The sequence below is a fragment of the Oncorhynchus masou genome, chromosome 24 (assembly GCF_036934945.1).
Source record: "Oncorhynchus masou masou isolate Uvic2021 chromosome 24, UVic_Omas_1.1, whole genome shotgun sequence".
Lineage (NCBI taxonomy): Eukaryota > Metazoa > Chordata > Actinopteri > Salmoniformes > Salmonidae > Oncorhynchus > Oncorhynchus masou.
Window position 1 is genome coordinate 106,675,393 of NC_088235.1, and position 22,500 is coordinate 106,697,892.

General features: G+C 43.6%; 1 protein-coding gene across 3 annotated transcripts in view; it reads left to right on the top strand.

Moving 5' to 3' along the window:
- Window positions 1-22,500, top strand: part of hmcn1 (hemicentin 1) — a 247,122-nt gene that overhangs the window by 175,184 nt on the left and 49,438 nt on the right. For all 3 annotated transcript variants that reach the window (XM_064936005.1, XM_064936007.1, XM_064936006.1), the window contains exons 45-67: window positions 1-237; window positions 1,963-2,130; window positions 4,012-4,125; window positions 5,463-5,549; window positions 5,689-5,880; window positions 6,217-6,504; window positions 6,679-6,824; window positions 7,425-7,575; window positions 11,182-11,379; window positions 12,297-12,410; window positions 12,538-12,725; window positions 12,966-13,062; window positions 13,306-13,467; window positions 14,367-14,480; window positions 14,659-14,861; window positions 15,005-15,086; window positions 15,238-15,369; window positions 15,484-15,633; window positions 17,814-17,970; window positions 18,308-18,432; window positions 18,628-18,811; window positions 20,552-20,649; window positions 20,824-21,102. The exon at window positions 1-237 is cut by the window's left edge and continues 48 nt beyond it. In XM_064936005.1, coding sequence (XP_064792077.1) covers window positions 1-237; window positions 1,963-2,130; window positions 4,012-4,125; window positions 5,463-5,549; window positions 5,689-5,880; window positions 6,217-6,504; window positions 6,679-6,824; window positions 7,425-7,575; window positions 11,182-11,379; window positions 12,297-12,410; window positions 12,538-12,725; window positions 12,966-13,062; window positions 13,306-13,467; window positions 14,367-14,480; window positions 14,659-14,861; window positions 15,005-15,086; window positions 15,238-15,369; window positions 15,484-15,633; window positions 17,814-17,970; window positions 18,308-18,432; window positions 18,628-18,811; window positions 20,552-20,649; window positions 20,824-21,102 — 3,666 coding nt within the window. The remainder of the gene's footprint in view (window positions 238-1,962; window positions 2,131-4,011; window positions 4,126-5,462; window positions 5,550-5,688; window positions 5,881-6,216; window positions 6,505-6,678; window positions 6,825-7,424; window positions 7,576-11,181; window positions 11,380-12,296; window positions 12,411-12,537; window positions 12,726-12,965; window positions 13,063-13,305; window positions 13,468-14,366; window positions 14,481-14,658; window positions 14,862-15,004; window positions 15,087-15,237; window positions 15,370-15,483; window positions 15,634-17,813; window positions 17,971-18,307; window positions 18,433-18,627; window positions 18,812-20,551; window positions 20,650-20,823; window positions 21,103-22,500) is intronic.

The window sequence follows — 22,500 nt, forward strand, 5'->3', positions numbered from 1 at the left end:
CCATGACGAGGGGAGGAGACATCACCCTGCAGTGCGAGGCCGACGGCGTGCCCCGCCCAGCGGTCACATGGCTGAAGGACGGTAGACCAATCACAGGCCAGCGTGGGGCTCAGGTGCTAAATGAGGGGCGGCTACTACAAATCAAGGACGCTAAGGTTTCGGACACGGGGCGCTACACGTGTGTGGCGGTGAATGTGGCAGGACAGGCCGACGGCAAGCATGATGTCAACGTACACGGTAAGACTCTCGTCAACATAGCATAACTTCGAATAGAGAGTGGAAGGGAGGGGGTGATGCATTACACTACAGATGTAGTGGTTGAAAGAAACGTTTTCTGTACCTGCTAATATTATGATATTTTTGTGTCTCAATTCCTATCAGCAGTTTGTGACCACATTCTGTACATGATATATGGTGTGTGTGTGTTTTGGTTTACTATCCACTATCCTTGTGGAGACCAGAAGTCCTCACAAGGATGATAAAACAAGGAACATTTGGACAAGTCGGCCGCACAAGAATAAATGCTATTTTAGGCTTAGGGGTTGGGTTTAGGGTTACAAATTAGGGTTAGGTTGAGATTTAGGCTTAGGGGTTAGGTTTAGGGTTACAAATTAGGGTTAGGTTGAGATTTAGGCTTAGGGGTTGGGTTTAGGGTTACAAATTAGGGTTAGGTTGAGATTTAGGTTTAGGGGTTGGGTTTAGGGTTACAAATTAGGGTTAGGTTGAGATTTAGGCTTAGGGGTTGGGTTTAGGGTTACAAATTAGGGTTAGGTTGAGATTTAGGCTTAGGGGTTTGGTTTAGGGTTACAAATTAGGGTTAGGTTGAGATTTAGGTTTAGGTTTAGGGGTTGGGTTTAGGGTTACAAATTAGGGTTAGGTTGAGATTTAGGCTTAGGGGTTAGGTTTAGGGTTACAAATTAGGGTTAGGTTGAGATTTAGGCTTAGGGGTTAGGTTTAGGGTTACAAATTAGGGTTAGGTTGAGATTTAGGCTTAGGGGTTGGGTTTAGGGTTACAAATTAGGGTTAGGTTGAGATTTAGGTTTAGGGGTTTGTTTAGGGTTACAAATTAGGGTTAGGTTGAGATTTAGGCTTAGGGGTTAGGTTTAGGGTTACAAATTAGGGTTAGGTTGAGATTTAGGCTTAGGGGTTAGGTTTAGGGTTACAAATTAGGGTTAGGTTGAGATTTAGGCTCAGGGGTTGGGTTTAAGGTTACAAATTGGGGTTAGGTTGAGATTTAGGCTTAGGGGTTGGGTTTAGGGTTACAAATTAGGGTTAGGTTGAGATTTAGGCTTAGGGGTTAGGTTTAGGGTTACAAATTAGGGTTAGGTTGAGATTTAGGCTTAGGGGTTAGGTTTAGGGTTACAAATTAGGGTTAGGTTGAGGTTTAGGCTTAGGGGTTAGGTTTAGGGTTACAAATTAGGGTTAGGTTGAGATTTAGGCTTAGGGGTTAGGTTTAGGGTTACAAATTAGGGTTAGGTTGAGATTTAGGCTCAGGGGTTGGGTTTAGGGTTACAAATTAGGGTTAGGTTGAGATTTAGGCTCAGGGGTTGGGTTTAGGGTTACAAATTAGGGTTAGGTTGAGATTTAGGCTTAGGGGTTGGGTTTAGGGTTACAAATTAGGGTTAGGTTGAGATTTAGGCTTAGGGGTTAGGTTTAGGGTTACAAATTAGGGTTAGGTTGAGATTTAGGCTTAGGGGTTAGGTGTAGGGTTACAAATTAGGGTTAGGTTGAGATTTAGGCATAGTGGTTAGGTTTAAGGTTACAAATTAGAGTTAGATTGAGATTTAGACATAGGGGTTAGGTTTAAGGTTACAAATTAGGGTTAGATTGAGATTTATGCATATGGGTTAGGGAAAATAGGATTTTGAATGGAATCAATTGTTTGGTCTCCACAATGATAGTAAAATAAATGTTTGTGTTAATGTGTGTCTTAATATACATGTATGTACATCCTCTCTCCAGTCCCCCCAAGTATCAGTGGTCAGACCCAGGTCCCAGAGAATGTGAGTGTGGTGGTGAACAACCCTGTGGCTCTGACCTGTGAGGCCTCCGGCATACCCCTTCCTGCTATCACCTGGCTGAAGGACGGACGGCCAATCAGAGCCTCCAGCTCTGTCCGCGTCCTCTCAGGTTAGCTCCCCATTCGGTCTGGCTTGTGTGACATCATCTTGGTGAAGATGGTTAAGATGACTGCTGTTGACTTGTATCCTTACAACCGTCTGTTGCTATGACAATGCTTTGTATCCTTATCCCCATCATTTCCTTTGTGCTTAATGTCAGGTCACATGGTCGGGAATAAAGGTCCTTCTAGTTAAGTGGCCAAGCGAAGTAGACAAGGAAAGGAACCCATGTTTGAGAACAGGAATAATCAGGGCCTTCTATTACAACAATGGTCTCTGGTACTATCTAGCCACATCGTCTGACTCTCTGTGGAGTCACGTTGATCAATCTGTCTCCCAGCTACAGTTGAAAGCCCCAAACAGTTGCACTACATCAACTGTAATGTGATCAGTAGGACGAAGGCCAACCCCAACAGAGCTGCAGACGAGGCGGTGTGTAGAAAGACAAACCTCTGGGAGAAGGCAGGAGTTTTTGTTGTTGAACGCTTTAACAAGCTGCTCTCTTTGTGCTTCCAAAGACAACAGTCAGCGGTTCTAACTGCAGCTAGTCCCAAATGGCACCATGTTCCCTAGATAGTTTACTACTTTTGACCAGGGCTCTTGTTCAAAAAATAGTGCACTCGATCGGGAATAGGGTTGCAGTTGGGACGAACCCTCGACCACCTGAAGTTATGGTAGTCACTTTACCTCAGTCACTTCCTTTACCGTCCTAACTCACTCTAATACAAATACAGCCGAGCCTCAAACATGGACCCGCGGTCTGACCAGCGGTCACACACATCAACCGCAGCCTGACCGCCTTTTCAGGCAAAGGATGTGAGGAAATGGGATATGGAGTTGTGATTGTGGTCAGCCAGGAAATGGATTTGTGTAGAGGTGATTACTGGTTCAAACTCTGTGGGGTGTGGTCAGTAATTCTCCACTGAAGCAGGCAAGCCAGTTAACATTATATTCATTTATTGCACGTTCAGCTGTAAATTTAAGAAAAATTATCTAAAAAAAAGATGGCTATAAAATAATGATTTAGTCCTACCATAAAAATAATGATTTAATCCTACCATAAAAATAATGATTTAGTCATACCATAAAAATAATGATTTAATCCTACCATAAAAATAATGATTTAGTCCTACCATAAAAATAATGATTTAGTCATACCATAAAAATAATGATTTAATCCTACCATAAAAATAATGATTTAGTCCTACCATAAAAATAATGATTTAGTCCTACCATAAAAATAATGATTTAGTCCTACCATAAAAATAATGATTTAGTCCTACCATAAAAATAAATAAGCTCAGTCCTCTTCTAAGAGCCACATCTGTCTGGGATAATTTTCTACTTGAAATCAAAGAACATTGTGCTACTTGTCCTCTGGGATGGATCTGATGTGCTCCTTGAAGTTGGTGTTGAGTTTGTGTGTATGTGTGCGTGTGCGTGTGTGTGCGTGCGCGCGCATGGCCGTGTGTGTGTGAACTGGTTTCTGTGTCCAGATAATAACTGTTGTTTTTGAAGTAAAAAAGACAGAAAATAGGAACTGATCTGAGTTCATCTGTTTGAGTGGGTGTGTTTGAACAGCTGTGTATTGGTCAGTGTATCCTGTTTCACACAGCTAAATGGATTTTTAGTGCCCCAGAAAGCAAACTGCATGGAAGCCACAATTGTGATGTGAGAGGGAGCATTTTGTCTGTTTGCACCTCTTTAGGCTCCAAACTGTCCCAAATTGCATCATATTCCCTATGTAAAGTAGTGCATTATGTAGGAAATATTTTGCCATTTGGGAAGCAGAATAAATATTGACTTTAGATTAAGTTTTGAAAAAGACCAATCAAAGACACAGTGATTATTTAGAGACTTGAGCTCAACCAAGTATTGACATGTTTGTCAGGAGGGCGGAGCCTTCGTCTGATGCACGCAGCAGTGGAGGATGCTGGGAGATACAGCTGCATTGTGTCCAACACGGCCGGAGAGGAGAGGAAGAACTTTGACCTGGACATCCTGGGTAATGACGTCAATGACCTTTATTTTATCTCTCAGGCCTTTGACCTATGTCAATTGTAAGTCGCTCTGGATAAGAGCGTCTGCTAAATGACTTAAATGTAAATGTAAATATGTATTGCAGTATGACACTGGTGGATATTGTGATAGTGAGAATACCTGATAACCACTACTGGACAGACTTAACATGAACAGCCAGTTTGAACGTTATAATCCCATTATAACGCCTACATAGATGGTTGAGGGCTGAGGCTTGGTACAGTAGTTGGTCAGTACAGTAGTTGTATTGCTCTTAACCTCTCTGGGATATGTGGGATGGTAGCGTCCCACTTGGCCAAAAGCCAGAGAAAATGCAGAGCGCAAAGTTCAAATAAATTCCTAGAAAAATCAAACTTTCATGAAATCACACATGTAAGATACCAAATTAAAGCTACACGTGTTGTGAATCCAGCCAACATGTCAGATTTCAAAAAGGCTTTTCGGCGAAAGCAAACGATGCTATTATCTGAGGATAGCACCTCCGTAAACAAAGAGAGAGAAGCATATTTCAATCCTGCAGGCGCGACACAAACCACAGAAATAAAAATATAAATCATGCCTTACCTTTGAGGAGCTTCTTCTGTTGACACTCCAATATGTCCCATAAACATCACAAATGGTCCTTTTGTTCGATTAATTCCGTCGATATATATCCAAAATGTCCATTTATTTGGCGCGTTTGATCCAGAAAAACACTGGTTCCAACATGCCCGACGTGACTACAAAATATCTCAAAAGTTACCTGTAAACTTTGCCAAAACATTTCAAACTACTTTTGTAATACAACTTTAGTTATTTTTTAAAGTAAATAATCGATAACATTGAAGACGGGATGATCTGTGTTCAATACAAGAAGAAAACAAACTGACGCCACCTTTCTGGTCACACGTCTCTAACAAACAGTACATTTGAAGTGACCCTCGTTTTGAACAGGGCTACTTCATTACACAAAGGAAAAAACTCAAACAATTTCTAAAGACTGGTGACATCCAGTGGAACTGGTAGGAACTGCAAGAAGGTCCCTTAGAAATCTGGATTCCCAATGAAAACCCATTGAAAAGAGAGTGACCTCAAAAAAATAAATTCTGAATGGTTTTTCCTCTGGGTTTCGCCTGCTACATACGTCCTGTTATACTCACAGACATGATTCAAACAGTTTTAGAAACTTCTAATAAAATGCATATCCTATCTTCTGGGGATGAGTAGCAGGCAGTTTAATTTGGGCATGCATTTCATCTGGACGTGAAAATACTGCCCCCTGTCACCAAGAAGTTAACCCTTTCCACGCGTGTCATCTTCCAGTCCCCCCTAGCATTGTGGATGAAGGCACGGTGCAGGATGCCAAGGTCAAGGAGAAACACAACGTGACCCTGACCTGTGAGGTTGCAGGTCAGTGACATCATGGCAACACAACTCCACAATGACTAAAGTCTGAACATATCTCAATCCAAAATAGACTATTTTACAGTTCATACATACTGTAACAGGAAATGACCAATTAAATAACCTATTATTAACCGTTACCTAGGTAACCCAGTGCCAGAGATCACCTGGCTGAAGGACGGACAGTCATTAGGGACAGACAGACGTCACCAGGTGTTGTCTCACGGACGGTACCTGCAGATATCTGGTGCCCAGGTGGATGACACGGGCAGGTACAGCTGCCTGGCACACAACAGAGCAGGAGCCCGCAGCAGACACTTCAACCTCAATGTGCTGGGTAGGAGGACAACTACTCTCTCAGTATATTTTATTTACGTATGTATCCTTTATTTATAGTGGTATAAAAAAAATCACATTGAGATCACATTTTCAGTAAGTCACCGAGCCTGTGAAATCGGTCGTACTTTATTTCCATTCTGAAACCATTGCGTGACATGCTAAAGCTTCACAAGATGTTATCACTTTGTCATGGCTGTGTTTAAGATAAGAGGTGCTGTAAGTATATAAGGTTTACTCCGGTGATTTATCCTATGCATCCACCATCACCTTATCAAAAAAGCCCCACTAGCTTCATTGACCAAGAGTCTGAGTCTGAATCCCCCCCCCCCCCCAGTGTCTCCCACCATCGTGGGCTCAGGTCCCGAGGGTTCGGCTGAAGAGGTGACGGTCACCCTGAGCAGCCCCACGTCTCTGGTGTGTGAGGTGCAGTCCTACCCCCCTGCCCTCATCACATGGCTCAAGGATGGGACGCCGTTGGAGTCCAGCCACAACGTCCGAGTGCTGCCAGGTGGGCGGACCCTGCAGATCCTGAACGCCAAGGAGGAGGATGCTGGGAGGTACACTTGTGTGGCCACTAATGAGGCTGGAGACAGCCTGAAGAACTACGAGGTCAAAGTTTACAGTGAGTGATAAAAACGTTTTGAAAGATGGGAGTGAGATAGGGAGGTATCACCTTTTAGCTTGTCCAATAAGGACACATCATTGTTTTGGCCATGGTCTGTAACTATCTGTGTGGCTGTGTGATGTTTGTAACTGTAACTCTCCTCTCTTCCTTACCTCCTGTCCTCTCCTGCAGTTCCTCCCCAAATCAATAAGAATGATGTCCCAGGTGAGGGGCTGGCCCCCAAGGAGGTCAAGATAAAGGTCAACAACACTCTGACCCTGGAGTGTGAGGCTCAGGCCATCCCTACACCCTCACTGCAATGGTACAAAGACGGACAGGTCAGTACTTTACCTGTACACACACTCTACACTTTACACTCTACACACTCTCTCTCTCTCTTTCCTCTCTCTCTCTCTCGCTCTCTCTTTCCTCTCTCTCTCTCTCGCTCTCTCTTTCCTCTCTTTCCCCTCTCTCTCTTCTCTCTCCTCTCACTCTTTCTCTCTTTCTCTCTCTTTCTCTCTCTCTCTCTCTCTCTCTCTCTCTCTCTCTCTCTCTCTCTCTCTCTCTCTCTCTCTCTCTCTCTCTCTCTCTCTCCTCTCTCTCTTCCCTCACTCCTTCTCTTTCCACTCTCTCTCTCTCTCTCTCTCTCTCTCTCTCTCTCTCTCTCTCTCTCTCTCACTCCTTCTCTTTTCCTCTCTCTCTCTCCTCTCTCTTTCTCTCCTTTCTCTCTCTTCTATCTCTCTTCTCTCTTTTCTCTCTCCTCTCTCTTTCTCTCTCTTTCTCTCTCCTCTCCTCTCTCTCTCCTCTCTCGTTCTCTCTCCTCTCTCTTGTCTCCTCTCTCTTTTCTCTCCTCTCTCTCTTTCTCTCTCTTGCTCTTTCACACACACACTGACCACGCATCATTCTACAACCAACCCTGATATTCTCTTGTTCCCCAGGTGCTAAGGGCAGATGACCATGTGACAATTAATGCCAACGGTCGTACTGTCAGGATCAAACATGCTCAGGTGTCCGACACTGGACGCTACACCTGCGTAGCAACCAACATCGCCGGGGAGGACGAGAAGGACTTTGATATAAATATACAAGGTGAACTGCGTTCCTATTGCTTGTGCGATCTCGCCCCTCTGCAGGACTCTACTGTGAAGTCTTAGCAGAGGCTGCCATCTAGTGGTATGTTTGCTCATGAACTTGAGGAGAGTTGTAGCTAGTCCACTCTAGCAGGTTAAAAAGAATTTGGCTAATCTCATTCTTGCTACATAACAGTATTCTGTCTTAAAATCAGAATTCTTGGAATTTCCCAGGCATAGCCTGTCTAGGCTATATACTTGTCTAGGCTATATACTTGTCTAGGCTATATACTTGTCTAGGCTATATACTTGTCTAGGCTATATACTTGTCTAGGCTATATACTTGTCTAGGCTATATACTTGTCTAGGCTATATGCCTGTCTGGGCTATATACTTGTCTAGGCTATATACTTGTCTAGGCTATATACTTGTCTAGGCTATATACTTGTCTAGGCTATATACTTGTCTAGGCTATATACTTGTCTAGGCTATATGCCTGTCTAGGCTATATACTTGTCTAGGCTATATGCCTGTCTGGGCTATATACTTGTCTAGGCTATATGCCTGTCTAGGCTATATACTTGTCTAGGCTATATACTTGTCTAGGCTATATACTTGTCTAGGCTATATACTTGTCTAGGCTATATACTTGTCTAGGCTATATACTTGTCTAGGCTATATGCCTGTCTAGGCTATATACTTGTCTAGGCTATATGCCTGTCTAGGCTATATGCCTGTCTAGGCTATATACTTGTCTAGGCTATATACTTGTCTAGGCTATATACTTGTCTAGGCTATATACTTGTCTAGGCTATATACTTGTCTAGGCTATATGCCTGTCTGGGTTATATGCCTGTCTGGGCTATATACTTGTCTAGGCTATATGCCTGTCTAGGCTATATGCCTGTCTAGGCTATATACTTGTCTAGGCTATATACTTGTCTAGGCTATATGCCTGTCTGGGTTATATGCCTGTCTGGGCTATATACTTGTCTAGGCTATATGCCTGTCTAGGCTATATACTTGTCTAGGCTATATACTTGTCTGGGCTATATGCCTGTCTAGGCTATATGCCTGTCTGGGCTATATGCCTGTCTGGGCTATATACTTGTCTGGGCTATATGCCTGTCTAGGCTATATACTTGTCTAGGCTATATACTTGTCTAGGCTATATGCCTGTCTAGGCTATATACTTGTCTAGGCTATATACTTGTCTGGGCTATATGCCTGTCTAGGCTATATGCCTGTCTGGGCTATATGCCTGTCTGGGCTATATACTTGTCTGGGCTATATGCCTGTCTAGGCTATATGCCTGTCTAGGCTATATACTTGTCTAGGCTATATACTTGTCTAGGCTATATGCCTGTCTGGGCTATATGCCTGTCTGGGCTATATACTTGTCTAGGCTATATGCCTGTCTAGGCTATATGCTTGTCTAGGCTATATACTTGTCTAGGCAATATGCCTGTCTAGGCTATATGCCTGTCTAGGCTATAGACTTGTCTAGGCTATATGCCTGTCTAGGCTATATGCCTGTCTGGGCTATATGCCTGTCTGGGCTATATACTTGTCTAGGCTATATGCCTGTCTAGGCTATATACTTGTCTAGGCTATATACTTGTCTAGGCTATATGCCTGTCTAGGCTATATACTTGTCTAGGCTATATACTTGTCTAGGCTATATGCCTGTCTGGGCTATATACTTGTCTAGGCAATATGCCTGTCTAGGCTATATGCCTGTCTAGGCTATAGACTTGTCTAGGCTATATGCCTGTCTAGGCTATATGCCTGTCTAGGCTATATACTTGTCTAGGCAATATGCCTGTCTAGGCTATATGCCTGTCTAGGCTATAGACTTGTCTAGGCTATATGCCTGTCTAGGCTATATGCCTGTCTAGGCTATATACGTGTCTAGGCTATATGCCTGTCCAGGCTATATGCCTGTCTAGGCTATATACTTGTCTAGGCTATATGCCTGTCTAGGCTATATGCCTGTCTAGGCTATATATTTGTCTAGGCTATATGCCTGTCTAGGATATATACTTGTCTAGGCTATATGCCTGTCTAGGCTATATATTTGTCTAGGCTATATGCCTGTCTAGGCTATATACTTGTCTAGGCTATATGCCTGTCTAGGCTATATACTTGTCTAGGCTATATGCCTGTCTAGGCTATATGCCTGTCTAGGCTATATACTTGTCTAGGCTATATGCCTGTCTAGGCTATATGCCTGTCTAGGCTATATGCCTGTCTAGGATATATACTTGTCTAGGCTATATGCCTGTCTAGGATATATACCTGTCTAGGCTATATGCCTGTCTAGGCTATATGCCTGTGTAGGCTATATGCCTGTCTAGGCTATATACTTGTCTAGGCTATATACTTGTCTAGGCTATATGCCTGTCTAGGCTATATGCCTGTCTAGGCTATATGCCTGTGATCTAAATCAACAGGTAGACATAAAGTTATTGTTCTCAAATATGTATTATTGGCACTGGCAGATAAACTTATCAACACTAAATAGACACTTTAACTATACATTTTATTTGATTTATTTCACCTTTATTTCACCTTTATTTAACCAGGTAGGCAAGTTGAGAACAAGTTCTCATTTACAATTGCGACCTGGCCAAGATAAAGCAAAGCAGTTCGACACATACAACAACACAGAGTTACACATGGAGTAAAACAAACATACAGTCAATAATACAGTATAAACAAGTCTATATATGATGTGAGCAAATGAGGTGAGATAAGGGAGGTAAAGGCAAAAAAAGGCCATGGTGGCAAAGTAAATACAATATAGCAAGTAAAACACTGGAATGGTAGATTTACAATGGAAGAATGTGCAAAGTAGAAATAAAAATAATGGGGTGCAAAGGAGCAAAATAAATAAATTAATTAAATACAGTAGGGAAAGAGGTAGTTGTTTGGGCTAAAATATAGGTGGGCTATGTACAAGTGCAGTAATCTGTGAGCTGTTGGTGCTTAAAGCTAGTGAGGGAGATAAGTGTTTCCAGTTTCAGTGCTTTTTGTAGTTCGTTCCATACATGTCACAATTTCAGATGTAACAATGCACAAACAGTCTATTTTCTGGCAATGTATCCTCTCAATTTACCAGCATCGCTTCGCACAGACCAAAAAATAGACTTGCTTTCTAGTTTGAAGTGCATGACACAGTTGACGGCATTGTCACTCACAGCCTGCCTGTTTTCTCTCATTCACTACCATACATTCTAATTCCAGCGTGTACACGCTCTCGTTCACACGTAAACAAAAACACTTTCCAAAACAAAAACATTTGATTTGGGCTTTAGTCTTAGCAGAGGCTGCCCTCTAGTGGTAGGTGACAGTATTTAATCAAAGCTGTAAATCTTAGCAGAGCCTGCCCTCTCGTGGTAGGTGACAGTATTTAATCAGAAGCTGTAAATCTTAGCAGAGGCTGCCCTCTAGTGGTAGGTGACAGTATTTATTCAGAAGCAGTAAATCTTAGCTGTCCTCTAGTGGTAGGTGAAAGCATTTAATTACATCCTAAACATTGACTGTAGTAGCTGTCATAAAGATAACCCTAACTCTCTTTTTCTCTCTCCGTCTCTTTCTCTCTGTCTCTCTCTCTCATCTTCAGTCCCTCCTAGTTTCCAGCGTCCCGGGGGGGTGGGAGATACCACCTCGACACCAGGCACTGGGGGTGACGTTAAGGATGTGGTACTAAACAACCCTATCTCTCTGTACTGTGAGACCAACGCTGTTCCCCCGCCCACACTCACCTGGTACAAAGATGGACGCCCAATGGCCTCCAACGAAAACGTGCTCATCATGCCTGGTGAGGAGAGGACCTACAGTGCTGCGAAAAAGTATTTGCCCCCGTCTTAATTTTCTCTACTTTTACATATTTTTTTATACTGAATCAGATCTTCAACCAAAATATAATATTAGATAAAGGGAACCTGAATGAACAAATAACACAACAGTTGCATACTTATTTAATTTATTTCATAAACAAGGTTATGCAACACCTCAGGCACCTGTGTGAAAAAGTAATTCCACTTTACACTCAATAACTGGTTGTGCCCCCTTTTAGCTGTAATGACTCCAACCAGACACTTCCTGTAGTTGTTGATCAGTTTCTCACGTCGCTGTGGAGGAATGTTTGCCACTCTTCCATGCAGAACTGCTTTTTAACTCAGTGACATTTGTGGGTTTCAAGCATAAACTGCCCGTTTCATGTCCTGCCACAACATCTCAATTGTTATTAGGTCTGGACTTTGACTAAGCCATTCCTAAACTTCAAATTTGTTTCTTTTTAGTCATTTTCATGGAGACATGATTGTGTGTTTTGGAGTCAAAATTCTTCCACAGCAACGTGAGAAACAGATCAACAACTACAGGAAGTGTCTGGTTGGAGTCATTGCAGCTAAAGGTGGCACAACCAGTTATTGAGTATAAGGGGGCAATTACTTTCTCACGCAAGGGCATTGGGTGTTGCATAACTTTCTTAATGATTAAATAAAAGTATATATATATATATATTTTTTGTAAACTCAGGTTCCCTTTATCTAATATTAGGTTTTGGTTGAAACTCTGATAACGTTCAGTATGAAAGAATATGCAAAAATAGAGAAAATCAAAAAGGGGACAAACACTTTGTGTGTGTCTGTCTGTCTGTCTGTCTGTCTGTCTGACTGTCTGTCTGTCTGTCTGTCTGGGTGTGTGTGACTCTGACTGTGACTACCTCTTCAGGTGGACGAGTGCTGCAGATCCCCAGGGCTCAGGCTGAGGATTCTGGGAGATATACGTGCTTGGCGGTGAACGAGGCGGGAGAAGACTCCATCCAGTATGACGTCAGAGTGCTGGGTGAGTAGAAGAGGAAAACACCACACATCTAAACTGAGCTTACCTGGGTCAAAAGTATACGTCAAATCATTTCAAATACTATTTGGAATCCCAGGTACAAACTGACTGTGTGTGTGTTGAACCCCAGTTCCCCCCTCAATCCGCGGGGTGGACCGTGACCTACCTGAGGAGATGGTGATCCAGGTGAATAAGACCACAGTGTTGGAGTGCCAAGCGGACGGAAGTCCCATCCCTAAAATCACCTGGCTGAAGGACAGTCAGCCAATAAGCCCTAAAGGACCCCACAGACTGCTGTCCAATGGACGCTCCCTGCAGGTGACTGGACTATGCTGTAAAAAGGTCTTATTAAAATGTATTTGATTGATGGATTGATTAACGGATTGATTTATTGATTGATTCTTGGATTGATGGATTGATTTATTGATTGAAAAGCGAACGAGGTGCTATAGGGTTGGGAAAGGCTGGGGATTATATGAGGGTAGGAAGCTCAGTGAGAGACTGAAGGCTCAGGCCTTATGTACAGTAACGTCAGCGAGCTGTCTGTCTCTTCCTCAGGTGGTGAATGCCCAGGTGACAGACACAGGCCACTATGTGTGTGTTGCTGATAACCTGGCGGGAAGCGCAGAGAAATCCTTCAATCTCAACGTCCATGGTGAGTCAGAACAGAGTTTTTATTGTGTTTTAATCTATGTTTTCCAGCCTCATCTCTCTGGTATCTTCATTAATATGGATGGGTGGGAGGGTTGATGGATGGATAGGTGGGAGGGTGGGTGGGTGGAGGGAGGGAGGGAGGGGTAGATGGATGGAGGGATGGATAGGTGTGGGGATTGATGGATGGATGGATGGATTGATTGATATATTGATAGCCAGGTTGTCTGTTTTCTCTCTCCTCCAGTCCCCCCCACCATAGTGGGAGCGAGCCCAGATAACGTGACGGTGGTGGTGAATAACTTTGTGTCTCTGACTTGTGAGGCTACCGGGTTCCCCCCTCCCTCTCTGAGCTGGGTCAAAGACAGGGGTCCTGTACAGGCCAATACCAATGCACTCATCATGCCAGGTAACATATACATTTTAAATCATTTATTTGAATCCACAAATCACATTACAAATCACATTGGTTTCGCAACATCTAATGGGGATCCTAATAAAATACCAAATTACAGTCGAGAAGGATTCAAACATTTCAAAACACACGGATATCTGGACACTTTTGTAGAAAGCACCTTCTTCTCCAGACAGCTAGGCTAGCTGCTTTGCCTTCGTCCTACGCAGGCCTGCAATTCTGAAGGCCTACGTACCGTCAGCCTACGTTCATGGCTGAGACTTCCAAATATCAGCACTACAAATTAGCCCTGATAACCAAGGCTGTTCAGGAGTGACACGGGGGTATTTCAATAACTTGGCAGCAACAAAAAGTCAAAAGAGTAGCCCACCTCCAAAATAAGCCCTTCCCCCTGACCTCCCCCCACCTCCAAAATAAGCCCTTCCCTCTGACCTCCCCCCACCTCCTAAATAAGCCCCTCCCCTGGCCTCCTTCCACCTCCTAAATAAGCCCCTCCCCCCGGCCTCCCCCACCTCCTACATAAGCCCCTCCCCCCGGCCTCCCCCCACCTCCTAAATAAGTCAAAAGTCAGTTTGATGGCAACACATCTCTGGAGGGAAAATGCACATTTAGTTTTTTGCAGATCTTTGAATATTCACATGAAAATCTGTCACAAATTGAATGGAAACCTAGCTAATAATAACAATAAAAATAATCAAGTCAATCCCTTCCTCTCTCTCCCCCCCAATCCCTTCCTCTCTCTCTCCCTCCCCAATTCCTTCCTTCCTTCTTTCTCTCTCTCTCTCTCTCTCTCTCTCTCTCTCTCTCTCTCTTTCTCTCTCTCTCTCTCTCTCTCTCTCTCTCTCTCTCTCTCTCTCTCTCTCTCCCCAATCCCTTCCTCTCTCTCTCTCCAGGTGGACGCACCCTGCAGATTCTGAGGGCTAAGATGTCTGACGGGGGGATGTACAGCTGTGTAGCCATGAACCCCGCTGGAGAGGCCAGGAAACTCCTCCACCTCACTGTGTTTGGTCAGTACCTGCAGCAGGACAGAACAGACAACACTACATACACTACTGGACTGCTCTTTGACCCCTTGTGTCTCCTTCTCATATCCTTCTTCCTTCTCCTGTCTTCCATATACGGCTCCTGTCCACTCTATTACAAAAATATTACTCTCACCCCTGCCTTTCCCCTGGCTCTCCCCAGTCCCTCCCAGTATCAGAGACAGCAGTGGGGACTCTCCTGTGGTGGTGAGTGTGCGTGTGGGCAACTCAGTGACTCTGGAGTGTGAGTCCAACGCTGTGCCCCCTCCCACCATCACCTGGTACAAGAACGGTCGGATGGTGACAGAGTCTGCCAACCTCCGCATCCTGGCACAGGGACAGATGCTGGAGCTGAAGGGAGCAGAGGTGAGAGACACAGAGGGGGAGGTCTGAACCTATCGATTAGGGGAAGGGAAGCGATGTGATTGGATGGGGTTAGTCCTCTTTGTGACTTTTCTATTGAAAGTTGTTATACTGATCCATCCCCTGTCCGTCCTCTGTGTTCCTAGGTGTCTGACACTGGCCAGTACGTCTGCAAGGCCACCAACGTGGCCGGACAGGTGGACAAGAACTTCCATCTCAACATCTACGGTAAAAATCATATTCTAGAAACTCAGACTTGAAACACTCAAAAAATATCTTTCTGATCACCGAGGATAAAAACGAGGAGATGGAGAAGAGAAACATATGAGTCTTTTAGTCAAACTGACCTAACTGTAAATCTCTGTCCTTCCATGCCCAGTGCCCCCCAATATAGACGGTCCAGTGGAGGAGAAGATAGTGGAGACCATCAGCAACCCTGTCACATTTGCCTGTGATGCCACGGGCATCCCCCCTCCCAGCCTCATCTGGCTCAAGAACGGTCGGACCATAGGTAAGCAGCACCCACAGTCATATAACTTATTATTGTCTTATTTACTATCTCAACCTTCCATTGTCCTCCCAAGGTTGACTGGGAAGTAGTAAAGTGAGGGTATTCTTTTCTCAGAGAACTCAGAGTCTCTGGAGCTGCACATCCTGTCTGGAGGCAGTAAGCTGCAGATCGCCCGCTCCCAGCTCTCAGACTCTGGCACCTACACCTGTATGGCTTCCAACGTGGAGGGCAAGGCTCTAAAGAGTTACCACCTCACCATACAAGGTACATTATTATTGAGGTTACTCTTCAAGTTACTCTGATATCTCCATAAAAATATACAGTACAATGTTCAGTAAAAATGAATTTAACCTGGACAGAATATATATACCAGTGGAGGCTGCTGAGAGGAGGACGGATCATAATAATGACTGGAACCATTTGATACCATTCCTCTGATTCCGCTCCAGCTATTACCATGAGCCCGTCCTCCCAATTTAGGTGTCATCAACTTCCTGTGATATATATACACTACCATTCAAAATTATAGAAAAAAATATGTTTGTCCTTGTTTTTGTCCATGAAAAATAACATCAAATTGATCAGAAAAACAGTGTAGACATTGTCAATGTTGTAAATGACTATTGTAGCTGGAAACGGGTGATTTTTTTTAATGGAATATCTACATAAGTGTACAGAGGCCCATTATCAGCAACCATCACTCCTGTGTTCCTATGCCATGTTGTGTTAGCTAATCCAATCATTTTATAAAGGCTAATTGATCATTAGAAAACCCTTTTGCAATTATGTTAGCACAGCTGAAAACAGTTGGCCTTCTTTAGATGAGTTGAGTATCTGGGGCATTAGCATTTGTGGGTTCGATTACAGGCTCAAAATGGCCAGAAACCAATGTCTTTCTTCTGAAACTCGTCAGTCTACTCTTGTTCTGAGAAATTAAGGCTATTCCATGCAAGAAATGGCCAAGAAACTGAAGATCTCGTACAACGCTGTGTAATACTCCCTTCACAGAACAGCGCAAACTGGCCCTAACCAGAAAATAAAGAGAAGTGGGAGGCCCCGGTGCACAACTGAGCAAGAGAACAAGTACATTTGTAACGGTTTTCATGCGGTGAAAGAGAGTCGGACCAAAATGCAGCGTGTAGATTGCGATCCATGTTTAATGAACAAAACGTAACACGAATCTAAATACAAATACTACAAAACAAAGAACGTAATGAACGTAACGATAACCGAAACAGCCTATACTTGTGTAAACTAACACAGAGACAGGAACAAGGACACTAAGGACAATCACCCACGAAACACACAAAGAATATGGCTGCCTAAATATGGTTCCCAATCAGAGACAACGATAATCACCTGACTCTGATTGAGAACCGCCTCAGGCAGCCATAGACTAACGCTAGACATCCTACAAAACCCCAAGACAAAAACACACCACAATAACCCATGTCACACCCTGGCCTGACCGAATAAATGAGGAATAAACATAATATATTTCGACCAGGGCGTGACAACATTAGAGTTTCTAGTTTGAGAAACAGATGCCTCACATGTCCTCAACTGGCAGCTTCATTAAATGGTACCCGCAAACACCAGTCTCAACGTCAACATTGAAGAGGCAATCTTAACCCATCTTAATATTTTCTTTTTATTGGCCAGTCTGAGATATGGCTTTTTCTTTGCAACTCTGCCTAGAAGGCCAGCATCCTGGAGACGCCTCTTCACTGTTGATGTTGAGACTGGTGTTTTGTGGGTACTATCTAATGAAGCTGCCAGTTGAGGACATGTGAGGTGTCTGTTTCTCAAACTAGACACACTCAGTACTTGTCCTCTTGCTCAGTTGTGCACCGGGGCCTCCCGCTCTTCTTTCTATTCTGGTTAAAGCTGTGCCTACTTTGAAGAATCTAAAATAAAATAAAACATTTTGATTTGTTTAACCCTTTCTTGGTTACTACATGATTCCATATTTATTTTACCTTTATTTAACTAGGCAAGTCAGTTAAGAATAAATTCTTATTTACAATACATTTACATTTCCATTTAAGTCATTTAGCAGACGCTCTTATCCAGAGCGACTACAATGACGCCCTAGGAACAGTGGGTTAATTGCCTGTTCAGGGGCAGAACGACAGATTTGTACCTTGTCAGCTCGGGGATTTCAACTTGCATCCCTTCGGTTACTAGTCCAAAGCTCTAACCACTCGGCTACCCTGCCGCCCCTTATGTGTTATTTCATAGTGTTGATGTCTTCACTATTATTCTACAATTTAGAAAATAGTAAAAATAAAGAAAATCCCTTGAATGAGTAGGTGTATCCAAACATTTGACTGATACTGGATATATACTAATTTGTTCTGAATGAACAATGATCTGATTGGCTTTGCCTTGATTAGCTGTGCTCTGTGTTAGTCCCTGATCTGATTGGCTGTGCTCTCTCTCAGTCCCTCCCAGCATCTCAGGATCGGAGATGCCCAGTGAGGTGGGGGTGCTGCTGAATGACAGTGTCCAGCTGGTGTGTCGCTCTCAGGGAACCCCGCCCCCCTCCATCCAGTGGCTGAAGGATGGAAAGGCCCTGAAGGCAGGATCAAGGGGACTCAGGTACACATCAACCCCCTGCTCTTAACCCCTAGCTCCTAGCTCCTAACCCCTAGCTCCTAGCCCCTATCTCCTAGCTCCTAGCCCCTGACCCCTAGCTTCTAGCCCCTAACTCCTAGCTCCTAGCCCCTAACCCCTATCTCCTAGCCACTTAGGATATCTGAGAGGTCTGGATAGGTTTATCAAAATGGCTAAAATTGGACGTAGCCTATCTAAGGAAAGGTGGAGCTACTCTGAGATTGAAAGGATCTGGACAGAGGAACTGGGATGACGTCCATGGGGTTTCTGATGTTTCTCTATATTTATATTAATGCTTTGTTTGCATCCTCATTCTATCCAGGATCAGTCTAGATGGCAGCACTCTGACTGTGTCTGGAGCTCACACCTCTGACAGTGGGAAGTACACCTGTGTAGCCACCAACAAGGCTGGAGAAGAGGACCGGATATTCAACCTCAATGTCTATGGTGAGTTTAACTCTCTCTCAGCCTCTCTCTTTCATGCATGTATTCCTTACTTTGTGAATAAATAGTTTTTTTCTCTCTCTCTCCCTCCTTTCTTCTTTCCATCTTATGTCCTCTTTCGTTTATGTGTGTGTGTGTGTGTGTGTGTGTGTGTGTGTGTGTGTGTGTGTGTGTGTGTGTGTGTGTGTGTGTCCATAGTGCCCCCTGTGATCAAGGGGAACAGTGATACGGCTGTGGACTTGACTACCGTTCTAGACAGCTCCATAAACATAGAGTGTGTTGCCGTGGGCTCCCCTCCACCTCAGCTCAACTGGCTGAAGAACGGACTGCCTCTCCCTGTCTCCTCACAGATACGCCTGCTCTCTGGTGGACAGGTGCTCAGGTAGGTCTGGGGTTGAGTGGTTATATGTCGGATTCTGTATGGAATGTACTCTGTCTTTCAATGTACATATATAAAGGAAGGAGCAATGTATTTAAAACTGTTACATGAATACTGCTTTATTCTGTATACTGTTTCAAATTGTTGTACTGTATGTCAGACAGTAGTTTGACCTTTTAATGCAGTGGGCTAAATCAGGGTCACACAGTAGTCTGACCTTTTAATGCAGTGGGCTAAATCAGGGTCACACAGAGTGTTTCTTAAACAAATCTACCTAGAAACAAAAGTATACACTTCACACACATGTTTATGGACTTTAAAAAAAGAAGACACCTGTACCATGTCAGATATAGAGATGAAATGTATTACATTTTGAGTTTGCAACCAAACATTACACTTTATATATTCTGTCTCTGTCAGGATTAATGTGTTGTTCCATTCTGCCTCATCAGGATTAATGTGTTGTTCCATTCTGCCTCTGTCAGGATTAATGTGTTGTTCCATTCTGCCTCATCAGGATTAATGTGTTGTTCCATTCTGCCTCATCAGGATTAATGTGTTGTTCCATTCTGCCTCATCAGGATTAATGTGTTGTTCCATTCTGCCTCATCAGGATTAATGTGTTGTTCCATTCTGCCTCTGTCAGGATTAATGTGTTGTTCCATTCTGCCTCTGTCAGGATTCATGTGTTGTTCCATTCTGCCTCATCAGGATTAATGTGTTGTTCCATTCTGCCTCATCAGGATTAATGTGTTGTTCCATTCTGCCTCTGTCAGGATTAATGTGTTGTTCCATTCTGCCTTTGTCAGGATTAATGTGTTGTTCCATTCTGCCTCATCAGGATTAATGTGTTGTTCCATTCTGCCTCATCAGGATTAATGTGTTGTTCCATTCTGCCTCATCAGGATTAATGTGTTGTTCCATTCTGCCTCATCAGGATTAATGTGTTGTTCCATTCTGCCTCATCAGGATTAATGTGTTGTTCCATTCTGCCTCATCAGGATTAATGTGTTGTTCCATTCTGCCTCATCAGGATTAATGTGTTGTTCCATTCTGCCTCATCAGGATTAATGTGTTGTTCCATTCTGCCTCATCAGGATTAATGTGTTGTTCCATTCTGCCTCATCAGGATTAATGTGTTGTTCCATTCTGCCTCATCAGGATTAATGTGTTGTTCCATTCTGCCTCATCAGGATTAATGTGTTGTTCCATTCTGCCTCATCAGGATTAATGTGTTGTTCCATTCTGCCTCATCAGGATTAATGTGTTGTTCCATTCTGCCTCATCAGGATTAATGTGTTGTTCCATTCTGCCTCTGTCAGGATTAATGTGTTGTTCCATTCTGCCTCTGTCAGGATTAATGTGTTGTTCCATTCTGCCTCATCAGGATTAATGTGTTGTTCCATTCTGCCTCATCAGGATTAATGTGTTGTTCCATTCTGCCTCTGTCAGGATTAATGTGTTGTTCCATTCTGCCTCATCAGGATTAATGTGTTGTTCCATTCTGCCTCTGTCAGGATTAATGTGTTGTTCCATTCTGCCTCATCAGGATTAATGTGTTGTTCCATTCTGCCTCATCAGGATTAATGTGTTGTTCCATTCTGCCTCATCAGGATTAATGTGTTGTTCCATTCTGCCTCATCAGGATTAATGTGTTGTTCCATTCTGCCTCTGTCAGGATTAATGTGTTGTTCCATTCTGCCTCATCAGGATTAATGTGTTGTTCCATTCTGCCTCTGTCAGGATTGCGAGGGCTCAGGTCTCAGACGGCGGCACCTTTACCTGTGTGGCATCCAACAGGGCTGGTGTGGACAACAGGCACTACAACCTACAGGTTCACGGTGAGTTCAACACAATACGTTAATAACAGTATACAAAATATCACTATAACCCCCCCCCAACTCCAAAACCCTCACTAACCCAATACAGTCCTGCTTTTGCAATATATGACCTTGTCATGGGGCCCAGCTGCTAGATGAGTTAGATAAACACTGTGATGTTATCTGCCCTTGCAGTTCCTCCCAGCCTGGACGGGGTGGGTAGTAAGGAGGACGTGACGGTGGTGAGAGGGAACCTGGCCTCCCTACTATGTATAGCTGATGGAACTCCAAGCCCCTCCATGTCCTGGATGAGAGAGGGGGAGGCCCTGGTCCCTGGACCCCACGTCAAGCTGCTCAATGTGGGCACCACAGTACAGATCATCCAGGCCAGGGTGGAGGATACGGGACGCTACACCTGTGTGGCAAGAAACAGCGCTGGCCAAGCCAGCCGACACTTCCACCTCAAAGTACTGGGTGAGTGGGAGTACATGTACAGTAGCAGTCAATCGTTTGGACACACCTACTCACACCTACTCACTCACTCAAGGGTTTTTCTTTATTTTTACTATTTTCTACATTGTAGAATAATAGTGAAGACACATATGGAATCATGTAGTAACCTGTCGCGCCATGACCATAGAGAGCTTTTTATTCTCTATGTTGGTTTGGTCGGGGTGTGACTAGGGTGGGTCATCTAGGTAATTATATTTCTATGTTGGCCTGGTATGGTCCCCAATCAGAGGCAGCTGTTTACCGTTGTCTCTGATTGGGGATCATATTTAGGCAGCCATTTCCCCTTTGTGCTTTGTGGGATCTTGTTTTTGTGTAGTGTATGTGAGCACTGCATTTTCTTCACGTTTGGTTTGTTGGTTTATTTTGTTTTGCTTTGAGTTTCACACAGTAATAAAGATGTGGAACCCAGATCACGCTGCGCTTTGGTCCACTTATTATGACGATCGTGACATAAAAATATACATGTAAAAAAAATCTAAATATATTTTATATTTGAGATTCTTCAAAGTAGCCACCCTTTGCCTTGATGACAGCTTTGCACACTCCTGGCATTCTCTCAATCAGCTTCATGAGGTGATCACCTGGAATGCATTTAAATTAACAGGTGTGCCTTGTTAAAAGTTAATTTGTGGAATTTCTTTCCTTCTTACTGCATTTGAGCCAATCAGTTGTGCTGTGACACTGTAGGGGTGGAATAGGGGTGGTATACACTGTAGGGGTGGTATACAGAAGGTAGCCCTATTTGGTAAAAGACCAAGTCCATATTATGGAAAGAACAGCTCAAATAAGCAAGAGAAACAACAGTCCATCATTACTTTAAGTCAATGAAGGTCAGTCAATATGGAAAATTTCAAGAACTTCAAGTGCAGTCGCAAAAACCATCAAGCGCTATGATGAAACAGGCTCTCATGAGGACCGCCACAGGAAAAGAGGACCCAGAGGTAATTAGCGTTAACTGCACCTCAGATTGCAGCCCAAATAAATGCTTCACAGAGTTCAAGAAACACATCTCAACATCAACTGTCCAGAGGAGACTGTGTTGATCAGGCCTTCATGTTCGAATTGCTGCAAAGAAACCACTACTAAAGGACACCAATAATAAGAAGAGACTTGCTTGGGCCAAGAAATGCGAGCAATGGACATTAGACCGGTGGAAATCTGTCCTTTGGTCTGATGAGTCCAAATTTGAGATTTTTGGTTCCAACCGCCGTGTCTTTGTGAGACACAGAGTAGGTGAACGGATGATCTCTACATGTGTGGTTTCCACCGTGAAGCATGGAGGAGGAGGTATGATGGTGTAGGGGTGCTTTGATGGTGACACTGTCTGTGATTTATTTAGAATTCAAGGCACTCTTAACC